The sequence below is a fragment of the Sander lucioperca genome, chromosome 6, assembly GCF_008315115.2.
Source record: "Sander lucioperca isolate FBNREF2018 chromosome 6, SLUC_FBN_1.2, whole genome shotgun sequence".
Lineage (NCBI taxonomy): Eukaryota > Metazoa > Chordata > Actinopteri > Perciformes > Percidae > Sander > Sander lucioperca.
The window spans coordinates 16,992,820-17,014,965 of NC_050178.1; the positions used below are offsets into that span (position 1 = coordinate 16,992,820).

The following is a 22,146-nucleotide window of genomic DNA, read 5'->3' on the forward strand; positions in this document are numbered from 1 at the left end:
ACTTTTAGAAGTTTGATGAACAGGATCAGATTCATAATGTGCAAACCCTTACTACATAATTAATGCCTTTGCTTGGGAGGTTGCTTGCAGTTATGGAGGCTCACACATTGTCTTCTGTCTCTGGCCAGATAATAGGAAAGAAAATGTCTATTTAATTGAGACTGTCCTCCCCAGAAAAACGCAGGTCGTTTGTTCAAGTAGCAATTATGACTCATTAAAGTAACTAAGGAACTTTCAAATGTTTTTTTCATCTAATGATGATAAATGATCTGTAGCCGTAAATGAGACTAACAGTGAAAAGAAGGCTATTTTTATATAGTTTTTATTAATGCCTCTGCCCCGGTCTGATTTTTTTCCCTCTAAGTTACAAAGTAATTTGCGGCAGGTAGACGGCGCTACAGTAACACATTCTGATGGGTCACAGATTTGGGTGTAACACAGAAAAAAGCCTGTGTTTGAGTATTAGCAGGTAAACGGTAGCAGGAGATGTCTTTACATACTGTAGGCCTAATAGTATAGTCATGGTATTTTAGAAGTTATCTGCTGTAGTCATGGCTGATACTGGGGCATCACAGAAAAAAAGTAAATTAAACGAAGAACAACTAAAAGCTAAAAGAGAAAGTGAAAGACTATAAGCGGGTGGTAAACTCCATCTAAGGCTATATACCGGCATGAGACCGATAGTCGACAAGTACCTTAAGGGAAAGTTGAAAAGAACTTTGAAGAGAGAGTCTATCTCGGTCGGGCTATCAACAGATGGAGACGATTACGGGATTGTAAATGATTAAAAACCCACCCTGTATTGGCCCTCAGGAATGTAATATGTCTATTTCATTCATGAAATAAATTTACAATGCACAATGTGGTTGTATGTCAGTAGCCAACATTAACCTCCGCCCCCCTTCCATGTAGCATCCGACTTTTATTTCTTTTCACTCCGTTTGAGTTGGCCTACTATTTTCTTTTCCCTTGTCCCCCTGTAGTTTTGTAAAGCGTTCGTGGGTTTCATGAAATGCGCTATATAAGTAAGTTACTTTTATGTTGGTTGCAATAACAAACTCTTGCTTTGCTCGGGACAGTGACAGTGATACCCGGTTTAGCTCACAATACATCCAAAGTAGGCTAAGTTACCGTATGCAACACTTGAAATGCAATGATGCATCTGTAACTTATTTTCTTATTATAAATGACTGATTTTCTGTCTGTCTGTACCTCTTTTGGGGCCACTGCAATCAACACAAACTGAAAGTTACATATAGCCACTTTCGTCTCGCATTGCTAGACCTTCCTCGACAGCGCTGTGGAGGAGGGTCTGGCTAGTCCACACAGAATTCCGGGATGGGAGAAAAAACGTGCTCTGGTTTATTGGCATTTCTTTAAACCAATCACAATCATCATGGGCTGTAAGGAGCAACAGTGCCGCTGCAAAATAGCTTCTGGAAGGAACAGAAACTCAGATTGGACAGATAGTCTAGCTAGCTGTCTGGATTTACCCTGCAGAGATCTGAGGAGCAGTTAACCATAGTCCTCATAAGTTTAGAATGCCAACACAAAGGAAGCCCTAGGTAACGGACATCCGGCCTAAATGAGTGAAACATGGTGGAATTTTCGTTGGCATATCTATGGGTGGTGTCCTCTAGTGGCCGTAGTAACTGCAGCAAAGCAGGAAGTTAGGTGACAAAGTAAGAGCGCTACGTTCCGCATAAGGAGGCAAGTTGGGGGGGTGGATGGGTGAAACAAACACACATGACTTTCACCCAGGAGACCGCGGTTCGTGTTTGTGTTCGTGAAACATACATTTTGTAACCCCACCCACCATCTTTTCCTAAACCTGTCCCGTCCTGACCCAGAGCATCAAAAAGTGACACAAGAGTCCCGACCAAGCGCGTCTAAGTATGCCGCTAAAGGAGACTTTTTGTGTCAATAACAAAGCGCCAAAGACACATGACCAAGCAGCGCTTTCTGACACATTAGGAGTGAGAATGTGTTGGTATATCAGTGACTTTTTTAACTTTATGAATGTCACATGTGTAACCGGAAGTGAAGTAAGGTCTGATTTTTAACCCAAACCACAATGTTTTTCTAAACGTAACCAGAGGCCTGTACTACGAAGCACGATTTGGCATTAACGAGGTAACTTCAGCTGAACTTATGCTGAACACCAATCAATACTCGATTGATAACGGCATCACATTTCTTAGAAGATCCGTGGAGCTCGGTGCGCGGAGAGAGAGAGAGGTACGCTCATAAAAGTTCAAACATTTAGAGAGCAATAAGCCAGTTAACATTCCCTGATGGGTATTTTTATGAAAAATATCGATTTTCAGTGGAGGGAATTACGTATAGGCTATTTGTCGGTTGCGCACATCGGTTTGAATTATGTTTTTATATTTTTTATTTGCTCTCACGGTCTCTTACCACAGCCAGGGTTGCAACTGAAATAATAGGCTAAAGCAATGGCAGTTTATGGAAAGCACAAGTGTAATTATCGTCAGATCTTGTGCCTGACTGATGGGGAAGTGATATTGATAAGTGTTGTGATTTACGCATAACAGCGTCGGCTTTTTTTTGCCAGCTTTCCTTTCTATTTTAGGAAGCAGCGAATATATTGCATTTGACTGTGTCTGTATTTTTCATATTTATGTAGAATTATAGTTTGCTCTTCTAATGTAAAATATGCGGCTCTGGTAGATGTTTGCGATTGGTCATGCTGTGCAAACACCGCCTTTTTTATGTGAACGGGCGTGTCGCTGGATTTGGGAGACCCTGGGTTGATTGAACTAGTTGTTAACCACCGGCGTGACACAGCTTATGCGGGACGGCGGTTGTTAGGTTAGGTGAAGCCGGGTAACTGAAATAAATCCAGGGCATGTTGATCTTGATTCGTAGTACAGGCCTCTGGTAGTTTCTGTGCCTAAACCTAACCAAACTGCAACTGTTACGTTCTCTGGTTTAGATATGAGGATGGAAAACTCTCCTGTGGGTCGTATCACAAATTAGGAATAAACAACCTATGTCATATGTTTTGTAGGACTTGTTGATTAAATTAAAAGGATTCAGTAATGTCACTGTGTAATGAAATCAGAAACGAGTAGCTAAAGCGATAAAATATCTTTTTCAGTAGTTGTAGGACCAAACCAGAGCTGAAACCCCAGTAAATACTGGACGTTCAAGAACAGTAACGGAGCCTTTAGAAAAAAGCTAAAATACACAAAAAAGCACAATTATCACACAAAGGATTTCAGAAAATTACATCAAAACCCATATTTTATTTTATGTATAGCAATACCATTTACATATTAAATAACACTATAATAGAATGCTTTGATATAGCTTTCAACAAAACAAAAAACGAAATCCATCTTTTTTTATTTCATGTTACAAAAGAGGAAGGAACAGCCACCTTTCCAAAAAAAAAACGGGTCAAGGATGTGGAAATTATCTAGTGAAAGAGCTATTCTGTTGTTGGCAACAGAAACAAAGCCTCCAGTGGACGAAAACCAAAAGAAAAACAAATCCGAAGAAGAGGGGATAACGTTGTAATATCACAATCACTGCCTGAACATTAATGGAGGACGTTACGCTGGAAATTGGAATGTGATGATGACCACAAGCTGGATGCACAAACACCTGGCTTCCACACATTCCACCACTAACAGCGATGCCATGGGTGACCTCCAATGGAAGGAACAGATTGACACAGACTTGTGTCAGATCGGAAACCTTGTGAGAGAGCTTTGTGGTACGTGTTACATCAAGAAACGGTAAAATAATTATGTTAAGGTAACAAAATCATGGACAAAAGAGAAACATGGAAAGTCTGAATAATGGAATTTCAAAATCTGATTAAACATTTCCTCTGACACAGTCGTTAAGTACACAGTTTCCAGAGAAGGGCTGGGTTACAGAGGCAAACAAAATATTATGTACATTTCTCATTGACGGCAGAGCTGCATGTGCACTTGTGGCAACACAAAAACACGCTTCATTCAGAATGATCACAATGATCAGAATGGCTTGAATATGGGGGACAAGAAAAATAATAGAACGCCCATCTTAAGGGCCCCGTCACACCAACATTCATAACAGCAACATTTCAGAAATCACTTCACTTCACACACACAGCAGTACATTCAACATGCAAATCTACGCCGTTAAGCCAACTGCATACTGTCTTGAAAGTGCTAAGCTTTGAGGGATTGGAGTTGAAAATGGAGGCAGCTATCATATTATACTGACACACCATCCAATTTGATTTCGCCCTGCTCTGTTGGAGAACAAACTGTTCCCCAAAAGAGATGTGGCATGGTCTGCAGTCAGTCGTAATAAAGGCATGGATAGTACTTCCTTGAAATAACCGCTTTAACCTATTGTTAGCGATTGGTAGCAAGCCAACTAGTAGGCTATGGCTAGCTACTTTGACTGACTAGCCAACACAGTCTCACGGCAGTTTGTGAAATGGTCACGTAATTTAATCTATTTGATTCGTGTACACAAACACGTTCATCTCGTTTTTTTCGTGATGGTCAGCACGTTTTTTATAATACCAACAATGGCATAGCTGTATACAGCGGGACGGGTTGGGTTAAGGAAAAGAAGAACGGGCCGCGGGACAACAACGGCACGGTTGGTTTTAGGAAAAGAAGAACGGGACGGTTGGGTTTAGTAAAAGAAGAAAGTTGGGTTGGGTTTAGGAAATGTGACACACGGGACGTGATCCCCGGTCTCCTGGGTGAAAGTCCTATGTTGTTTGACCCATCCACCACCCCAACCAACCTCCCTACGCAAATTTTCGGGCTTTCATACTACTCGCTACCGTAGTCGCTCTTAATGCTACGTCATCTTCTCATTGAGAATCGTGCTGTGATCACGAAAGATGCTTCAAATTGAAATACATTAGTTTAAAAAACGTGCTGACCATCACGAAAAAAACGAGATAAACGTGTTCGTGTACACGAATCAAATTTAAATTACGTGACCATTTCACGAACTGCCGTGAGACTGGGCTGGACTAGCACTAGCACGTTATTTCATACAGTAGCTAGCATGTTCAATGTTAGCTCAGCAGCAACAGTTGCTCACCAGTTTGCCACGTGCCACTTTCTGGTGTGACCGGGCCCTTAGGCAAAGTGTATATTTCACAAAACCTTTAAAAAAATAAATAAAGAAAAATAAGCCCCAGAAACAGAAAATGTTTTGTAGATGTCTCCCTAAAAGTTGGACATTGTAGCTCCTATTGCCCCTTAATTCGACAGAAGATATTGCAGGTGATGGTGTATAACAAATACTGCATGTAAGGACTTTAATGCCTAAGTTAAAGCAAACAATGATAATTGAAGCTAATTACTGTAAGGACATATACAAATACAGCTATAGTGGGAGGGGGAGAAAGGGGGGTTGGGCATCCAGTCAGCAGAGAGAAATCGGCAAAAGAGAGAGAAAAGCTTGACTAACATCTTTTTCTGCACGGTATTCAAGTCTTTGGTAAAAGTAAAAAAAAAAATCGAAATACATTTGCCCCCCCCCCCCTCGCATTGACACATTATCTGTTTTGTGCTGTGTGAAAAAAACACTTTCACATTTTCATTCAAAATGCAAAACCACAAGTGTCATTTCACACCACTGGTACGGTACAGAATATCATCAAAATCAGCTGCTAAATTAGAACATCCGCATGTCAAAGAAATGTGTACGTGTGGAAATAATGTGTGTGTGTCTGTGTGTGTGTGTGTGTGTGTGTGTGTGTGTGTTTGTGTATGTAAGTGTGCGTGTGAGGGGTTACTGCAGCTGAAGCAGGAAACATTTCAGACTCGGCTCTTTGCTCGTAGGCCACAAAACCACAAAAAAAAAAAAAAAAACATCTCTGGAGAAATAAAGGGAGTATGGAACGGAAACTATGTACACAAGGCCTTGGGAGGTCGGAGCGGGTGATCACACCTCTGTCAGCGAGCACGGATCTGGAACCTCTGGACCTCCACCTGTTTTCTCCAAAATGCAGTTTTTACTAGTCGATCACTTTCATAACACACAGTGGACACAGATTTTGTAAAATGAGCGCTTGTTTTCTTGTGACATAAAAGAAATTAGCCTCTCAGGTGTGTGAACTATATGGCAGATAAATCAGATCTGGTCAAAGCCCTGGGTTTAATGTCATTGTGGACGCCTTCGCATAGAATCTGGTGATGAAAACACCAGTGTAAGGTCAGACAGCGTATGTTTCTGCGTGGTTACGACTGGTTTTAGGAGAAGAGCAACAGTTTGTCAGGCCACATGGTCAATGAGTATTGTCTACCTTTAAGAAAACCACTAGGACAGCACTAGAATTTGATGGAACTAACCCTAAAGCCCAGTTCAGACTAAAGATTTGCAACGAGACGAAACCGGTGCGACTCAGCTATTTAAGTCGCAGAGGCTGGTTTTAGAAGGTAAGAGATGTCACCTGTTTCAACAGCCAATAGAGAAGTCAGCTATAAACTATAGAAATAAAATTATCCATAATTCATTTTATTTTTGTTACAAACAGCTGGTCGAAATGGCAGAGTTTTAGACTGAGCCTCAACGACCGCCCGAAAGCGCGGTAACGTTATAGACCAATTTAGAGTGGACGTCACTGCAACTTTACTATGCATATGTGGAATACTATTTATTCATTTACAAGTGCAATACATCACATAGTCGTACAGACAAATATTCTGCTGGAAATTATTTATTCTGTTTTTATATATATTCATAGAGCTCTATTTATTACCCTGTTTTTATCTGTGTTTTTAAAAGGCCCGTAATTTTGTTCATGCTTTACATTTCTGTGTTTTGCTGAATGACAAAAGGAATGAAGAATGAAGAAGAATTTACACAACAGATGTTTCGGGCAGCGCCCTCACTGAGGAAGGGCACTGCCCGAAACATCCGTTGTGTGGTAGTCTATATCCACGACGCTCCACTTCAAGGATTGTTCAGGTGCTGCCGAAAATTTTGCTGGATGACTTTCATTTTGGCCAGATTTCCGTCACCTTCCTCTTTCTTTGTGTTGGCGTTCTAAACTCTCCCGAGGCTATTTTGCTGTGGTGCCGTGGCTCCGTCCGGCGCTTAGCAAAGCCCAAGACGATTGTGATTGGTTTAAAGAAATGCCAATAAACCAGAGCACAATTTTCTACCATCCCAGAATGCTGTGTAGACTTGCCAGACCCTCCTCCACAGTGCTGTGAAGGAAGGTCTGTCTATCCGAGACTAGCTGTCCTAGCAGCAGTATTTATGACTATTCATTTTTAGGATCCAGCACCCAGCCTTCAAAGCTTTCAAAGCATTTTTTATTGTCTATTCGGGTTTGGTTAAAGTTAAAGGACAAGTCTGTCAATATTCTATAAATGTTTTATTATCAACAAATCCAAAGATGATGAAATATGTGTATATCTGCTATTTCTCAATGTGTTTTAATCTTCAGTTAAAGATAGTCACCAGTAGCCTGGCTCCGCCCTCCTACGTACTTCCGCTCAATTTTCATTTTCCTTCAGTACTCCGTCTGGGTTTGCGGTATAGTCTTGGGTTTTCTCTGACCAAATATTTGGCGGTCCAATCAGCGAACAGAGGGAGTGCCTGAGAACGATGACGTTGAGGTCGTGACGTGCGCTAGTTTGAGTTATAGTTCCGTAATGGCGGCGGATAAAGATGCGGTCTGTTGTGGCAACGCTGCCGAATATCCAGAAGTTAAAGAGTTATGTTGGTGGCCATGATGTTGTGGCCCTCCTCCCCATGGGGTTCGGGAACAGTTTGATTTTCCAGCTCGCTCCGTTAGTGGTGAAGGAGTTGGCTAAGGCTAACGCTAGCGATGCTAAGCTGATAGTTGTTGTTGTCTCCCCTCTCGTTAGCCTGGCCTTACCAGACAGGGCTACCAGAGTGGCTCTGGGCAAATCCAATAGTTTTAAACTTCAACAGAGTACCTGCCTTCAAGGAAGTTAGTCTTGTCAATGGAAAGTGGCCAGACTCTGTACAAATGAAATGTGCGAGAGTCTGGTAGGACCAGCCTAAGTCCACAGCAACCTCACTATTTCCTCCTGCTGGAGTAATGTTTGCTAAAAACAACCTAGCTGTTTTAGGAAATTACTGAATGTTACACACATTTCTTTAAAGGGTAACGTCTTGAGTAGAAATAAATGTGCCACATGCAGGGTAGGGAAATATGCTAGTATTGAGACTAAACTATCTTTCTGGTTTTGGCCTTTTCATAGGAAATCCCTCCATCATCAAATCCCTTTTTACATTTTTGTCATATTATCGAAGTGAGGAAAGAAAGCAAAATATTCTAAAAGCAAAACCCACCTTTAACTTTTAACAAGTTTTATCTGTAATGTAACAAATGATGAGGCAACTTGTGGTTCATTTTCGTTAAAATAAAGAAAGCCATTACCATTAGACTAATTAATATATCACTACTGTCTTTTGTGAAATTTAGTCACACCTGAGCATTACATGTTGTAAACATTGTAGGCCTACATGGGAGTTGGTACAGGCAGTGTAGATTGTAGATGAGAAGTTCATAATGTCAGTGAAGTCATAAGTGGAATGAAAAAGCACGTATCTTAACAAACTCCCGCTCTTCGTAACCAACCAACCATATTAAATGTAGCAGCTTGTTGTCATTCATCAGAAAATATATTACAAATACAGCACTGGCTTTAGGCTTCCAATCTGTAAATTGGAAAAATCTAATGGGAACATTTTTCTTGTCAGATTCTCCATTCATGCACCACGTGCAGTTATCAAAGATGTAGCCTACTATATGTCATGTTATGAACCTAAAGACCATTTAATGCTGAAGAGAGTTATGAAGCATTTTTACTCTGTCCAGACGACATACTGTAAGTGCAAATAAAATGAAAAGATTTAAAGATTTGAAAAATCGAAACCCACTGCAGTGAGACCAGTCAAATCTGGACTAGACTAACACTGAGACCCAAGACAGTTTTAAACCCCGTTTCAGATTTCTAAAACCTAACCAACTTGTTGCATAGAGCTTGTTGTTTTTGAGTCTGCTGTCCCAGTGCAGATCATACTGATTCAACCCTGTAATGACACACACACACACACACACACACACACACACACACACACACACACACACAGGTACAGGCCTCGGTGTTCTTTATCCGTGCTTGTCTGTCAGAATGAATTTTATGACAAAAGAAACCCCTTTAAAAACATGATTTTCAAAAAGAATGGCAATGTCATATCGTTGCATCACCTGTTTGTAGTTTGTCAAATGTTTGAAATGTAAAATCACTACCGGTGGTGTTTTGTATGTGTGTATTTGTGTGTGAGTTCAGGTGACGTAGCAGCATACAAGAACGCAGAGGGCCGAGGGAGTCCGCTTCCAGATAGATGGCTGTGAATCAGCTGCGAGTACCGGAGCGCTCAACTATCGGCCGCGCTGGAAATCAACCGGCCACAAAGGACGTGTACAAAAATCACAAAGTTATTATGATAAGGATATATTTATATATGTATACATACAGTATTTCCATATATTAAAAAGCATAATATGAATTGTACAAAGAAATAATAATAAAACTTCACAGTAGCAGTCATTACACCACCTTAGATATTCTAACATGGGTGTGACTCGCTAATAAAGCGGGAGTGTGACAAGAAAACAAGGCAAAAAACAAACAAAAATTGAACGGTAGGATTGGGCATCGAGAACCGGTTCCAACTTGAAATTGTTTAAAAAAAAAATCATGATTCCAATGGAATTGTTTTTTTATTGGTGTTGTTTGGAATCGTTTGGAAAATGTTGGTTTCGAATCCGATCATCGGTTCCAAATTTAACAAATGCAAGTTTGGGTTCCCGTAGCGACCTCCGTACTTCCAGGCGCTTGTTGTGTTGCAGCCATGGAGCACAGTAAGCGGTGCTCTAGTGTGGCTTTATTTTACGTTGAAAAAGCCCGGTAAAACTGTAAATCACAATTGAATCAAAATAAAATGTTCCTCTTATCTGGGAAATAAACATGTGACTGGTTTCAACTCCACCCTCAAAGAATCGGAATTGATAAGAACCGGAATTGGAAGGAAGAATCGCAATTGGAATCAGAATTGTTCACATCAGAACGATGCCCAGCCCTACTGAACGGTAAAGAGGAAACTACTCACTAAAAACAAGCGCTACTTGTCTGTGGCAATAGGTTCCAAGATCTCGGTTCTTGTGATAAATGAGTGGTAATATGAGTAGGATAGGTGAGCAGGACGGAGGAGGTCACGCTGAGCTGAAGTCAAACAGCATTTTGTTACTGAGGCAGAGAGTCGGTGCCTTCCTCCGTCCACTGACTGTCTTTAAATCAACTGGTAGCTGGCAGACAGAACAATGTCCTTCACAGAAGCAGTTGATTCAATAAGGGCCAAAGCCACGGAATGTCGAAAAAAACCCACAAAAAAACAGAGCTTGAGTGGAGAAAAGCCAAGTGAGTCAGCTTTAGTATAGGCAGTAACACTGCCGTTGTATAGTGCAAACAAGAAAAGACAGAAAAGTGTTTCTCGTTGCCTACCGACCGACGCCGTCGTCAAACTTAAAAACGCAGGTGCAAACCCTTCAGTAGGAGAACATTAAGACATAAAATGGCGAAAAAAATAAATATCAAAAACTTTTTATCAGTGTAAAAAAGTAATCAGGTTATTCGTTTTAACCAAGAGTCTGGCAAAAAGGCCTCAAAAAGTCTTGTCCACAAGAGTTCCTTGACGTTTTACAAATGTAAGTGGCTCCTTTCTGGTGCTCCAAGAGCCAACAGACGCCCTCTGCTCCGCTAAGCTCTGGGCCCCCTGAAGGGCATCTCTCACACCAGGGACTCCATGCTCTCTGCCTGGTCAGACTGGTCGGACATGGACGCCATGGTCCCATTACTGTCCCCGGCCAGAACGCATGAGCCGTTGTCCTTGGAGCTGACGAGGCTGAGCAGAGATGTGTATAGGTACTGGTACTGGTCCTGGGAGCCCAGCAGTGACAGACAGCGAGAAGACAGAAAGAGAGAGAGAGAGAGAGAGAGAGAGAGAGAGGGGAACAGGTCAGAAAAACTATGATTACATTTTTTAAAGCAGGCTACCACACAGCTGACTCACAGCAACCTGTTTCACAGCCTGAATATGAAAACTCTCTGCTTCTGGGGGAATTTCTGAGTCTCAAAGTCGGCAAATATGAACCTAAATTGATATATGGGCCGAATCAAAATTTGCAAGGGGCCGGATTTGGCCCACGGGACTGGAGTTTACACATGTGTTTAAAGGCAGCTACACACCGAGCCGATAATCGGCCGTTGGACAGTCTGGCGAGGTCAGTGACTCGAGTCTGTTCGGTGTGTTCCGTGCCGTCGTCCGTTGGAAGAGCTGTCGGCCTTCATTTTGGCCGACCTGACATGCTCAGTCGGAGACAGGGCAGTCGGGGATTAGAGTTATCCGTCCGAACCCGGCCCGAGCCCGACAGAGCCGTGACCGAACCCGGCCTGAGCCCGTCAGGCATTATGATATTTATGTCCGAGCCCGACCCGAGCCCGACACAGTTAAAATCTCGTTGTTTTGTTTCTCCTACTAATGACATATGTACGTTTGTTTGTGTGGAAAGCTTTTATTAAGCAACTGGAAGGCATTCGGAAATGTCAACAGATGAGCGCATCAGCGCACACGGGGGAACAAGCGCACGTTAATAAGCTGTTTAATTTTAAATGTTCAATGTGTTAACTTTTCCTGCTTGCTTCGATTCCGACCGTGATCAGAAAACCAGGGGAGACTCGTTACCTCCAGGGTAATATAATATAATATAGACGTTATATAATGTCGGGGTTAAAATCCCGTTTCTGGTGAGCAGATAAATGAACTTGGTTTTCAGTCTGGGGTTTATCTCGGATACCGCACACACTGTGTACAAAACTTATTTCACCAACTCTGCTCCAGTCGCATCTACACGTCTGCTTCCTCTTTTCTCTATCTCTCTTCTGCCCACTTTACACACACACACTGAGCTCTCTTAAAGGAGCCGCAGCACCATTTTACAACAAATGCCTTATCACGCTGATGTGACCGAGCCCGGCCCGAACCCGACCATCATTTCTAAATATCTGTCCGAACCCGGCCCGGCCCGTCGGGCTCGGGTCGGGTATCCATGCCTTATCGTCGATCACCCGGAAATGGCAAGCGGGATGACCGTGATTAAGTCTCTCAAAATCTGACGAAAATCTTTTAAACTGACCTTTTTTGATCTGAAATGAAGAGACTCAGCAACTGCATGGCCTATTTCTCGCTTAAAATGTTTTCAGAAACATGTTTCGGTGAACTATTTTAGTACAATATGAGATCGTATTCTGAATGAGTCGCCATTAATGGCCGGTTGAAAAATCCAAAATCTGAAAGCAGCAGCCAGACCCATGTGACGCGTTTGTCCAATCAGCTGCCAGTTTTCATTTTTTGGGCGACAATACAGATTAGCGCCGCCTGCTGTTATGGAGACGTATTACGTCTCGTCATTTTGGTGTGTTCCGAGGCAATTTTTTGACCAACTCGGGGAGACTGACCAGTCCAACTGCCTTTTCTGCCAACGGTCGGCCATCGGCCCGGTGTGTAGCTGCCTTTAGTTCTACTGGAGCTTCAGTGGCAGTTCTAGACCATTTCCAATGGAGGTGCCAGGCTGGGGCCCGATTTTGGGGGTCACCGAATATATTAAGTACAAGTGATACATACCATCAACCCTCCACAGTTTTGCAACTACAAAGGACGTAAAGCTACACATAAAACATTAACACAAGAAGACTCATTCAGTGTTAAACTACATTTTATCTATCACTGCACATGAATATCCCCTCTTTGGGGATAAAGATGGAGTAAAAAAAGGTCTGAAAATATTTGCTACAGTTAGGGGGGCCAGAAGGGGGGTCGAGGCTTAATATTACGGGGGCATTGGCCACTGTGTAGCTTCATAGGTTTACCTAATGTGGATGTAACGCTGCCATATGCCTTGATAATGTCTTGTTATAGAGCTCAAAAGTGTTGTTCCTTTTTCAACTACAAGGTCAATATTGTTTTTCACTAATGACAAAACAACGAATTATCCGTGCATTTATATGGAACAAAGCTTTAGGAGCTTTCCATCTTTACTCTCCTCCCTGTTACGTTGCATTCGGAGATCGACTCTTTTTGACTGGCAAGATGGCTGCGAGCGGAAACAGCAACTGCTCAAGTGAGTCAGTGTTTGTCCCAGTTATTTTTTTTCCTTCTTTTATTTTTTTTTTGTCCTCGTTTTTTTCTTCTTTTTCCTCCATGTCACCTCCGGGGCGCCATAGAAACCTACTCATTGCTGCTTGCAGCTTTATTTTTGGATCATTACAAATACTTGCTTCTGTTGACCATAAAAAAAGGTTTGAAGCTGGAATCGTAGTTGTAGTTGCATTTGTCGGACTCACAATGTCTGTGAAGACTCCGGGCCTCATGAGGTTGATCATCTTGGCCACTTGGTAGACATCGGCGGCCCCCTCCCTCTCCAGCTGCTCAGACAGGGTGGTGAGGGCACACAGCATGCCGGCAGACACTGCTCCCAACCTGACACACACACACACACAAACACACACACATACACACACATACACACAGCCAAGGTCTGGGGTTAGCATGCATCTCCACAATAATACCAGAGGGTTAGGGTTAGGGTATGTTATAGTATGTTTCTCCGCTGGTTCCTCAACATATCGTTGATTTTGCTGTTTTGACAGCTGAAGCAGTAATCAAAATGGAATCTCTCGTCTTTGTAAAGCTGACAAATTACAAAAAACTAAATCTACTGTTTTGGGCCCATTTGTATCTACAAATGGGCCCAAAACAGTAGATTTAGTTTTTAGTTTCATAGTCTGAGGCATAACACTCAATGTCGCTACATTTGATGTCAGCTAACTTTTTTTTACATCATCATCAGCAGCATGTGGTGCCTTTATACGGAAGAGGATTAGGGCCACATGTGAACATTTTATTCGAGTTCTGAGTTTAAAGTCAGAATTCTGAGAAAAAAGTCAGTTTTGTGATTAAAGTCAGAATTCTTTGAAAAGTGAGAAACTTTTTTTTTTTGATTTTTGACTTTATTCTCAGAATTCCGACTTTAATCTCAGAAAAAAATAATGTAATTACGATATGTAAAATCTACGACGATATCTAGTCTCATATCACAATATCAATTTATATTGATATATTACCCAGCCCTATCTGAGATTAGAGATGTAATGTTCATAGCAGGGGTCTTCAACGTTTTTTAAGCCAAGGACCCCTTAACTGAAAGAGAGATGGAGCAGGGACCCCCTACTACTTATATTGTATGAAATGACCTGGACCTACAATAACGTGCAGGGCGGCCTAAAGCCTTTATACATACCTTTTTTTTTGCATGGAATACTAAGCTATTGAAACAGCCTAATAATTGTTGGCATGGTTTTATAAATCATGTTTTAATGTTACACATACTTGTGGCACAGTGAATCCTTAAGATGAACTGTATCTGTGGATGGCTACCTTACCTATATGCCAGTAAGCCTATCATCAGTGGGGATTTATATTTGCTAATAATATGGATTCATGTTAAGACTTTTTTTTTGTGATTAACAATTTTTTTATTTTTATTTTTTAGCAAAAATACAAAACATACAACTCGCAACATGAACAACCCCCCCCCTTCCGTCATCACCACCCACCCAGACAAAAAACGAAAGATGACACAGTAACTACAAAATGCGAGACCATTCAACAAAACAGTAACAACATAGACAATAAACTCATTTCACTCAATTCATAAATGTATGAATGACAACATTAAAACCCATCATACACGTCCCCAGCACAAAGCTTCTTAGGAGCCCTCCACAAAGTTCAGGTACATTCCCCATTTTCTAAGACTTTTAAATTTTTGAAAAAAACTTTCAAAAATGAACAATAATTTTGTGCCCCCCCCTGCCCTCCTGTTGAAGACCCCTGATTTATAGCAAATGAATCCACCTGAGGATGACAGCGCAGCCCGGCGTCAGGCTCCCTGGGGAACGCCGGCTCGCCATCCCAATGTAACCGCTCTCCTCCTCCATTAGCAGCCCTGTCAGGGGCGCAGCACCAACCGCTGCTAACAACCACGCCTGGCTGGATAATGAGCGCGCAGACAATTAGGACCAGCCTCCAACTGACAGTCTCTGCACTGGTGCAAGCCGGCTGCGCCATGGCAACCAGATGAAGTGCTCAATTAGTCACTTTTCTTCTCGAGGATGCGACAAGCAGTCTTCATTATTCTAATGAATAAACATGAGCCGAAGCTGCTGGATCAGTGTCGTTCAAGAACACTGTGTGTCAATACTAAAGACACTTTCATTACGTTTAATTGGCAGTTTTCCTGGGGTACCTGTTGGGGGATTGAGGGGGTTGGAGGTGCTGTCACTTGTTGTATAGAAGTAAAACAATATGTGTCTTTCCACACTGTTCTGTACTGGCAGGATAGTCAGGCTGCCAGTGTCTCTATATGCCTGTTTGGGCCATTGCGCTTATTGTTCACATTATTCTGTGTTCACAAAAACATGTATTAACCTGGGAGTCAACACTATGGAACCAATTAATATTGGGGATGACAGACCCAATGACATACAGTGTTATCTACTGTAACTTTATATTTTACTTTTTTAATCCAATCATTTGCTGTACCTACTTCATACAAGTCATAAGAGTAAATCAAATGTATGACTGACTCATCGTGGATGATGGTTGGTCCATCGCGGGTGGCCGCCTCCTCTTTGATGACGTTGATGAGCTCGAAGGTACTGCTGATGGGGGCGTCGGGCTTCGGCCACTTGGGACACTGAAAGTGCCGAACCTCTAAAACATAGTCATCCTGGTGGACAGTATAATAGAGAGAGAGAGAGAGAGAGAGAGAGAGAGAGAGAGAGAGAGAGAGAGAGAGAGAGTTATTGAGCAAATATGAAAACAAGTTATTAAGCAATATGAAAAAATGACATTCTTATAACAATGTAAATACATAGGAGAATGTAACGATGTAAGATATTATAAATATGTAGAGATATTTAAAGCACTATTACAAATGTGTAACTATAAACTAAACAAACCTCTCTCTCTCTCTCTCCATTTTAATTTTCAATTTTTCAATTTCAATTTGCTTTATTGGCATGACAAAAAATACATCTGTGTTGCCAAAGCATAAGGACAAACATACATATAAACAACAAGGAGTAAATACATCAGATTTAATAATACAAGTGAACAGGATAATTATGATATCATTGCAGATAAAATATTCAGTGCATGTCCCTCAAAAGGTATGTTGAAACAATAATATAAAAAAAGAAAAAAATTTGAATAATAAAAATGATAATATATACAATTCTCTACTTATTTTGTCTTATATTGTGGCAGAAAACAAGACTCTCTCTCTCTCAAATTCTAACTGCTTTATTGGCATTAATGTCAGAAAAACAATATTGCCAAAGCATTAACGATAATAAAATTCAATAATAATAAAATGAGAAAAATACATACATATAATTCATTGCGTAAACTAAGATATGCAGTATACATTTAAAAACAAAAAACTAAAAGAAAACAAGAAAATTGTATAGAATGTGTCTGTGATAATTTAATTATTTAGGGTCAATAAAAAACTGTATACAACAGTATATTCATTTTAAATTGTGTTGTAAGTGTCTCTCTCTCTCTTACGCACACACACACACACACAATCTCTCTCTCTCTCTCTCTCTCTCTCTGTCTCTCTCTGTCTCTGTCTCTCTCTGTCTGAGTTACCTGCGTTGCTTCCAGGATGAAGTCGTGGATGCTGATCTGCTCCTCATTGGACAGACAGAGTCGGTCTTTACTGATGAGGGTGACAGTGAACGCCTCACAGTTCATGGCCTCCTCCCGACTGGGCCAGTACACAAACTCATCCTCTGCCTGCACAAGAGAGCGCAGAGAGCGTTTCACTACTGTGTCCATTCACTCACTTCACGTAACGTTGTGTTACAGGATACAGTATCACTGTAGTATATCTTGTGTAAAATACACAGTATATTCTAGTGGGGGAAAAGGTTCACTCAACGCAACATTTGGACTGAAATGTCAACTTTGTGTGAACATTATTCCCAGTTGTCTTGCAGTCCCAGTTTTGTGAACCATTCTCCTGCTGCTTCCCACCTCTGGTGCATCAAACCCAAGAACAGTAGTGGAAGAAGTATTCAGATCCTGTACTTCAGCTGAAGTAAGTAAGTATCATCATCATCAGGAAAATGTAGTTAAGTATTAAAAGTAGAAGTACTCAATGCAGGAAAAATTCTCCCATTTTAGAAACTGGAAAGGAGCCAAACAGTTGTGTGTTTAATGGTCTAATCATTTCAGCTGGACTTGTAAGCCGTTATATTGTTGGCTAGTTTCATTTATAATTAAACATCAGATTTTATAAAGTACATGTGTTTTGTGTGTAAAAATCTAGTAACTAAAGCTGTCAGATAAATGCAGTGGAATAAAAAGTACAATATTTCTCTCTGAAATGTAGCAGAGTAGAAGTAGAAAGTGGCATGAAAAGAAAAGACTCAAGTAAAATAAAAGTACCTCAACATTTGTACTTAAGTACATTGCTTGAGTAAAAGTTCGATTCCGCCACTGCGCATGAGTCACTAAATATGGAGTAGTTGGATGTTCTACCATTCCTGCAGAATCTTTGTCCCAGTCTGATGTTGCAACACATTCTCACTACCCATCGCGTAAAATACGGACACATGGTCAGGTGCCTTTGGCGTTTGTTATTGATGCATCATATCTAAACGCGCTTGGTCGGGACTCTTGGCGTCACTTTTTGACACTCTGGATCGGGACATACGTTTAACTGACATGCAGCACAAAAACGGGACAGGAAAAGATGGTGGGTGGGGTTATAAAATGTAAGTTTCAGTGACACTCGGGTCAAGAACAGGACATGAACTCTGGTCTCCTGGGTGAAAGTCCTGTGTTGTTCGACTCATCCACCACCCCAACCAACATCCCTACACAGATTTTCGGTCTTTCATACTACTCTCTACCGTTGTCTCTCTTAATACTACGTGATGTTACAGCGTGGCAGTCGAGCTGCTGGTTTTTTGCGTTGGTATCTGATGCTGAGAGACACTTATCAAGCGTCAGGATTTAACGAGTTGGGAGTGAGAACGGGTTGGATGATGCAATTGAGGGAATCCCATGGTCAAGATTAACTGAATGCCATGGGAAATGTTGAGCTCAGCTGTGACCCAAGCTTTCAATTACAGAATTGTAAAAGTGACATAATTAGGCAATGTTCCAGTTAGTTAAAGTACACTCGTTGACCTACCGTTTGACTGGCTATTTGCAAAGCCTCATTGCACAGGCTGTATGTCTGGTCTAAAACTAATGAAAGCTTCTTGTAAAAGTGCCCATCCTTTTACTACAGATAGACATTTACTTATACGAGAGACTTTGTGGTGTGTATCATCACAAAGTTTGTTTGACACGCCTGCCTAAATCAAGCACGTCATGACAATGGCGAGTATGTTTCTCTCTGCAATGCCCTACCATTTATGTGCACATTGCATCTTGCGTATTGTTAACTTCTGAGGACACGCATAACCAACGCTACAAACGGACGCAGGATACACCAGGCAAGCGCCATGAGTTTGGATATGCGTAGTTAAAGCAAGTATAGTTCCTCCACAACGCTGCGGAGGAGGGTCTAGTAAGTCCACACAGCATTCTGGGATGGGAGAAAAACGTGCTCTGGTTTATTGCCATTTCTTTAAACCAATCACAATCGTCTTGGGCGGTGCTAATCACCGGACGGGGCCACGGTGCCTCTGCAAAATAGCCTCGGGAAGGAACTTGTTTGTTTTGGTTGAACTTGTGTACGTTCAAAAGTTGTTTTAGTCGTGAAACAGAAAACTCAGATTGGACAGATAGTCTAGCTAGCTGTCTGGATTTACCCTGTAGAGATCTGAGGAGCAGTTAACCATAGTCCTCATAAATCCACCAGAGTTTAGAACGCCAACACAAAGAAAGAGGAAGGTGACGGGACATCCGGCCGAAATGAGTGAAATCCGGCCGAATTGCCGTCAGCAATGGAGCAATCCCGGAAGTGGAACGTCGTGGATATAGACTAAAGCAAGTATATCTCAGGCTTTAGGCTGCTTACCTCAGTTACAACAAATGACACATGGTAATTTTGGCTCATGAAGACGTGTGTGTGTGTGTGATTCATAATACTTTAAACACCGGCTTAGAGGGCAGAAAATGCTGGTGTGCAGATGCCTGTCAAAGTGGTAGATGGCACTAATAACTACCCATAGTGTATGTGTATGTGTGTGTGTGTGTGTGTGTGTGTGTGTGTGTGTGTGTGTGTGTGTGTGTGTGTGTGTGTGTGTGTGTGTTTCCTACCAGTCCATGGTTGGCAGGCAGCATAACAATAATTTGTGCATTGTGGTCCCAGATCATTCTCCAGAAGTCTTTTGTGGTGTGAGGCAGAGGATGCTGGGTAATGATGAACTCATTACTCCGGTAGTAACCCTGTGGAAAAAAAACAACAACCCCAAAACACAACCGGTCAGTGGGAAAGGTACAGCACATTCATTTGGATTTAAAAGTATAGCGTTAACATTACTAAGTACATCACCAGCTCATCATCAGAGATTCATCTGCACTGTTGGGATTTGGCTTCATGTTAAAGGACTAAACTGAGCTTTGAGGGGAAATTCCATTTTGTATGAAACTTGCTGTTGAAAGGAACATACTGAACTGCTTTTAGCTGACCCAGGGGCAGGGCTAGAAGGGGGGCATGGGGTGGAACATCAAGGTCAGTTTACCAGCCACGGAGAGCACTACTCAGCCTGCTGAGTCATGTATTTTGTGGTTCTGGAGGTGCTTTTCTTCAACTCTGAGAGTCCATCATGGAATCATCAGGGCTATCTCGGCTGAGCTTTAGACTTCAAAGCGTTAATGAAAAGCCTGTATTACACACTGGGTGATGAAGTAGATGAAGTAGAAGTCACTGTGGTTACTAGAAACCAAGACTTGATTGGTGTGATTCTCAGATCTGCTTATCAATATGTGTAATACCTTAATGGTTCTTAGTGGAATAAAAGTCAGCATATTTCGGCCTCTGTTGCTTTTCTAAATCCGTCTTTTCCCCTGACTTTATGAAAGTGCCACACAAAATTGCTAGAGAACCCTGTTAAAGGAGCAGTCCCTGATTTATATATAGCAACCCAAAATCTCCACATATCTCACACTTGATGTTCTGAAACTTAACTATGAGCTGTGTTCCAATATCAACATGAGAGCACGAGAGTATTTTGGGATTTAGGCATCACTAAAACAAAGGTGTATATTTAAAACACACAACCAGTGATACCGACTGAGTGTTTACTGACCTACTAAAATAACCTGTAAAGCCCAGTTCAGAGCAAATATTCGCGACAAGATGAGTTGAAACTTGCAAGTTGTTGCAACGAGTCAGTCTGCAGCGTTCTAAAACCTGCCAGTTCACACAAATGTGACGGGACGGTGTATCATCTCCATAACAACGACTCTCTAATAATTCATTTTCATGATGATTGCATTACTTCCCAATAAGTACAGTTCAGTTATTATTATTTCTGGAAAATATGAAATACAAATCTCATTCTCTCATTCTGATTGCTGTAGTAGGCTACTTCCCAATCAGTCACTGTTAGTTACTACAGGTCACGGTTTCCTGAAAAGACAATTTATATGGAAGCAGGACTCAATTTTCTTTGAAAAATATTCCCCAAAATTAAATAAAAGGGCCTTTTCTCATTCTGATTGCTGTAGTACTTCCCAATCACTCACTGCTAATTACTACAGGTCCCTGTTTCCTGAAAAGACAATTTATACGGAAGCAGGAATCAATTTTCTCTGAAAAATATGACCTGGGCTTGCACATAAAAAGCCTGTGCGTGCACGAGCACTACGGTCACGTGCAAAGTGTCCTGGTTTTAGTTCCGGGAAATCTGGTCACCCTATTGCTACAGTTTTATTTCTCTGATTCACTGCTTTGTTTTAACGCTGCTGTGCTCCCTCTCTTCAATCACTCTCTAGCTCGCTTGGCCATATAACGTTACCGTAATTTCGGGCGGTCGTTGAGTCACCGTTAGAGCTTAGATCGGCCCAAAAAATCAAGCCCGAACCTACCCGAGCCCGAGCACGTTGTGTCCAAGCCCGGCCCGGCCCAACCCATTAACTGTAATTATGAGCCCGAGCCCGATTTAAACCCGACATTTTTTTAATACGTGGGCCGTTATAACTGACGTTCTCAACTACAATTCCGAGTTGTTTGAACTGCAGAAATCTGTTTAGAATAATGCAACAAGGACGAAGCCTGTAAACTGCGCTGTTTGTTTATTCAGAATGGAACGGATCACAAATGGATCTGAATGAAGAAATGTAAAAAAAAGAAACAATGATGAACAACATATTGTTGTCACTGCCCATGACTTGTTTAAACTGTTTCTATACCTCCGACTTTCCTCCACACTTGCTCAAAGGTAATTCTCCTGTTTTTCTTTTTTTCTTTACATCTTCAAGCTCCATGTTGCACTTAAGATACACAATACAGCACAGCAGGCCCGGTGTGATGCGTGCGAGAGGAGGAGACTCCGCGCATGAAGTGCTGCATTTTGTAACTGCAGCCTAAATTTTGTACACATTTGTTACTTTTATATAGCTTATATATACATATTTATAACATTTGTGATTATGGCATAGCTTTCTCCCCACCCAATTAGGCTAAATAGGTAATGGATAAAGGATAGGATAGTGGCGGAAATAACGGCCCGAGCCCGACCCGAGGTCGTGTCGGGCTCGGGTCGGACTCGGGCTTGGGCCGAGAATCTAAACTCTAGTCACCTTCTGAAACTCTGCCAATTCGACTAGCTGTTTGTAACATCAAAAATAAAATGGATTATGGATCATTTTATTTATGATGCGTGTCCTCAGAAGTTAACGCTACGCAAGATGCAATGTGCACATGAACGGTAGTGCATTGTAGAGAGAAACATATTGGCATATTGTCACGACATGCTTGATTTAGGCAGGCATGTCAAACTTAGCTGAGACAGGCCGGTTCAGACC

The 22,146-nt window shown here is 41.6% G+C and overlaps 1 protein-coding gene and 1 long non-coding RNA gene across 3 annotated transcripts in view; one reads left to right on the forward strand and one right to left on the reverse strand.

Moving 5' to 3' along the window:
- The first annotated feature begins 633 nt into the window (after window positions 1-633).
- LOC116034498 lies at window positions 634-21,875 on the forward strand. Its single transcript, XR_004101117.1, has 3 exons — window positions 634-730; window positions 16,972-16,976; window positions 21,865-21,875. It is a non-coding gene; the product is annotated as an uncharacterized LOC116034498 (long non-coding RNA).
- Window positions 9,465-22,146, reverse strand: part of ptprga (protein tyrosine phosphatase receptor type Ga) — a 511,734-nt gene continuing 499,052 nt past the window's right edge. For both annotated transcript variants that reach the window (XM_036001852.1, XM_036001851.1), the window contains exons 25-29: window positions 19,435-19,563; window positions 16,807-16,953; window positions 15,738-15,880; window positions 13,434-13,569; window positions 9,465-10,970 (exon numbers count right to left, since the gene is read on the reverse strand). In XM_036001852.1, coding sequence (XP_035857745.1) covers window positions 10,821-10,970; window positions 13,434-13,569; window positions 15,738-15,880; window positions 16,807-16,953; window positions 19,435-19,563 — 705 coding nt within the window. In that variant the 3' untranslated portion in view covers window positions 9,465-10,820. The remainder of the gene's footprint in view (window positions 10,971-13,433; window positions 13,570-15,737; window positions 15,881-16,806; window positions 16,954-19,434; window positions 19,564-22,146) is intronic.